At 41.6% G+C, this 879-nt stretch overlaps 1 protein-coding gene and 1 long non-coding RNA gene across 3 annotated transcripts in view; one reads left to right on the forward strand and one right to left on the reverse strand.

The window, feature by feature from the left end:
• LOC112154080 (FERM domain-containing protein 6) overlaps positions 1–879 on the forward strand; it is a gene marked incomplete in the record, with an annotated part of 7,674 nt that overhangs the window by 4,526 nt on the left and 2,269 nt on the right. Inside the window, 3 exon segments of the mRNA XM_024284705.2 lie at positions 9–77; positions 162–336; positions 447–569. Of these exon segments, the coding sequence (XP_024140473.2) occupies positions 9–77; positions 162–336; positions 447–569 (367 nt within the window).
• Positions 1–879, reverse strand: part of LOC112154081 — a 3,726-nt gene continuing 2,847 nt past the window's right edge. For both annotated transcript variants that reach the window (XR_002920597.2, XR_004949717.1), the window contains one exon: positions 1–539. This is a non-coding gene — a long non-coding RNA (uncharacterized LOC112154081). The remainder of the gene's footprint in view (positions 540–879) is intronic.

The following is an 879-nucleotide window of genomic DNA, read 5'->3' on the forward strand; positions in this document are numbered from 1 at the left end:
TTTTTAAGGAAATCAATGGGATTCAACAGATCCTTTTAGACTTTTCCTGGAACGATATTGACTCTTTGACGTTTCAGGTAGCTTTTATCTTTAAGTTTGTGAAAATATTTAATTCTAAATTTGAAAAAGGGACTCTTTTTTTATTGACTGTCAATCTCCAGGGAAGCAAGTTTGAAATCATGTCATCCGGCTCTCTGTGCCTCTCCAAGCTGGTGTATTACTCTCCTTCTGCTTTCCACTCCAAACACATCCTGATGCACATCAGAGACAGCCACCGGCTGCACCTCAGCACCAGGGAAGCCGCCAGCTACATTCAACATTTGGAGGACATGGAGGGTGGATCTCTTCTCTGCCTTCTTTTACTCCAAACTCAAACTTTGGCTCGATCTCTGACGTGCTGATCTCTGGAGTCACGAGTGTCGCCGTCTGTTCTTGTGTCTCCTCAGCCCGACGCATCTACAGAGAGTCCTACATCTGTGACACGACGGCCTTAAAGCAGAGGCTTCAGAGCTTCCTGTCCTCCATGTCTGACTGCAGCGCTGAAGAGGAGGCAGAGGAGGAGGAAGATGGTAAGATTTCAGCAGAGGTTAGTAGAATACAAGATTTAGTTTGAAGAATCTGAGTTTTAGCAAATATAACAAAATTAACCGCTGACTGTACATGAGAACTGGACTGAGTGAGAGTGATGTCACCCACAGAACAGGATAAACATTTATTGAAAACTCTAAAACGAAATTTTTAAAACTTTAAAAAAGTAACTTTTTAACATAATTATGAACTATATATAGGATTATCTGTGATCATGCTAGTGTGAATGCTGTTAGCTGAATTTGGCCACTGACGATGTTAGTGCTGATAGCTAAAGGTGCTGAAATTATG

This window comes from Oryzias melastigma, linkage group LG19 (genome assembly GCF_002922805.2).
Source record: "Oryzias melastigma strain HK-1 linkage group LG19, ASM292280v2, whole genome shotgun sequence".
Lineage (NCBI taxonomy): Eukaryota > Metazoa > Chordata > Actinopteri > Beloniformes > Adrianichthyidae > Oryzias > Oryzias melastigma.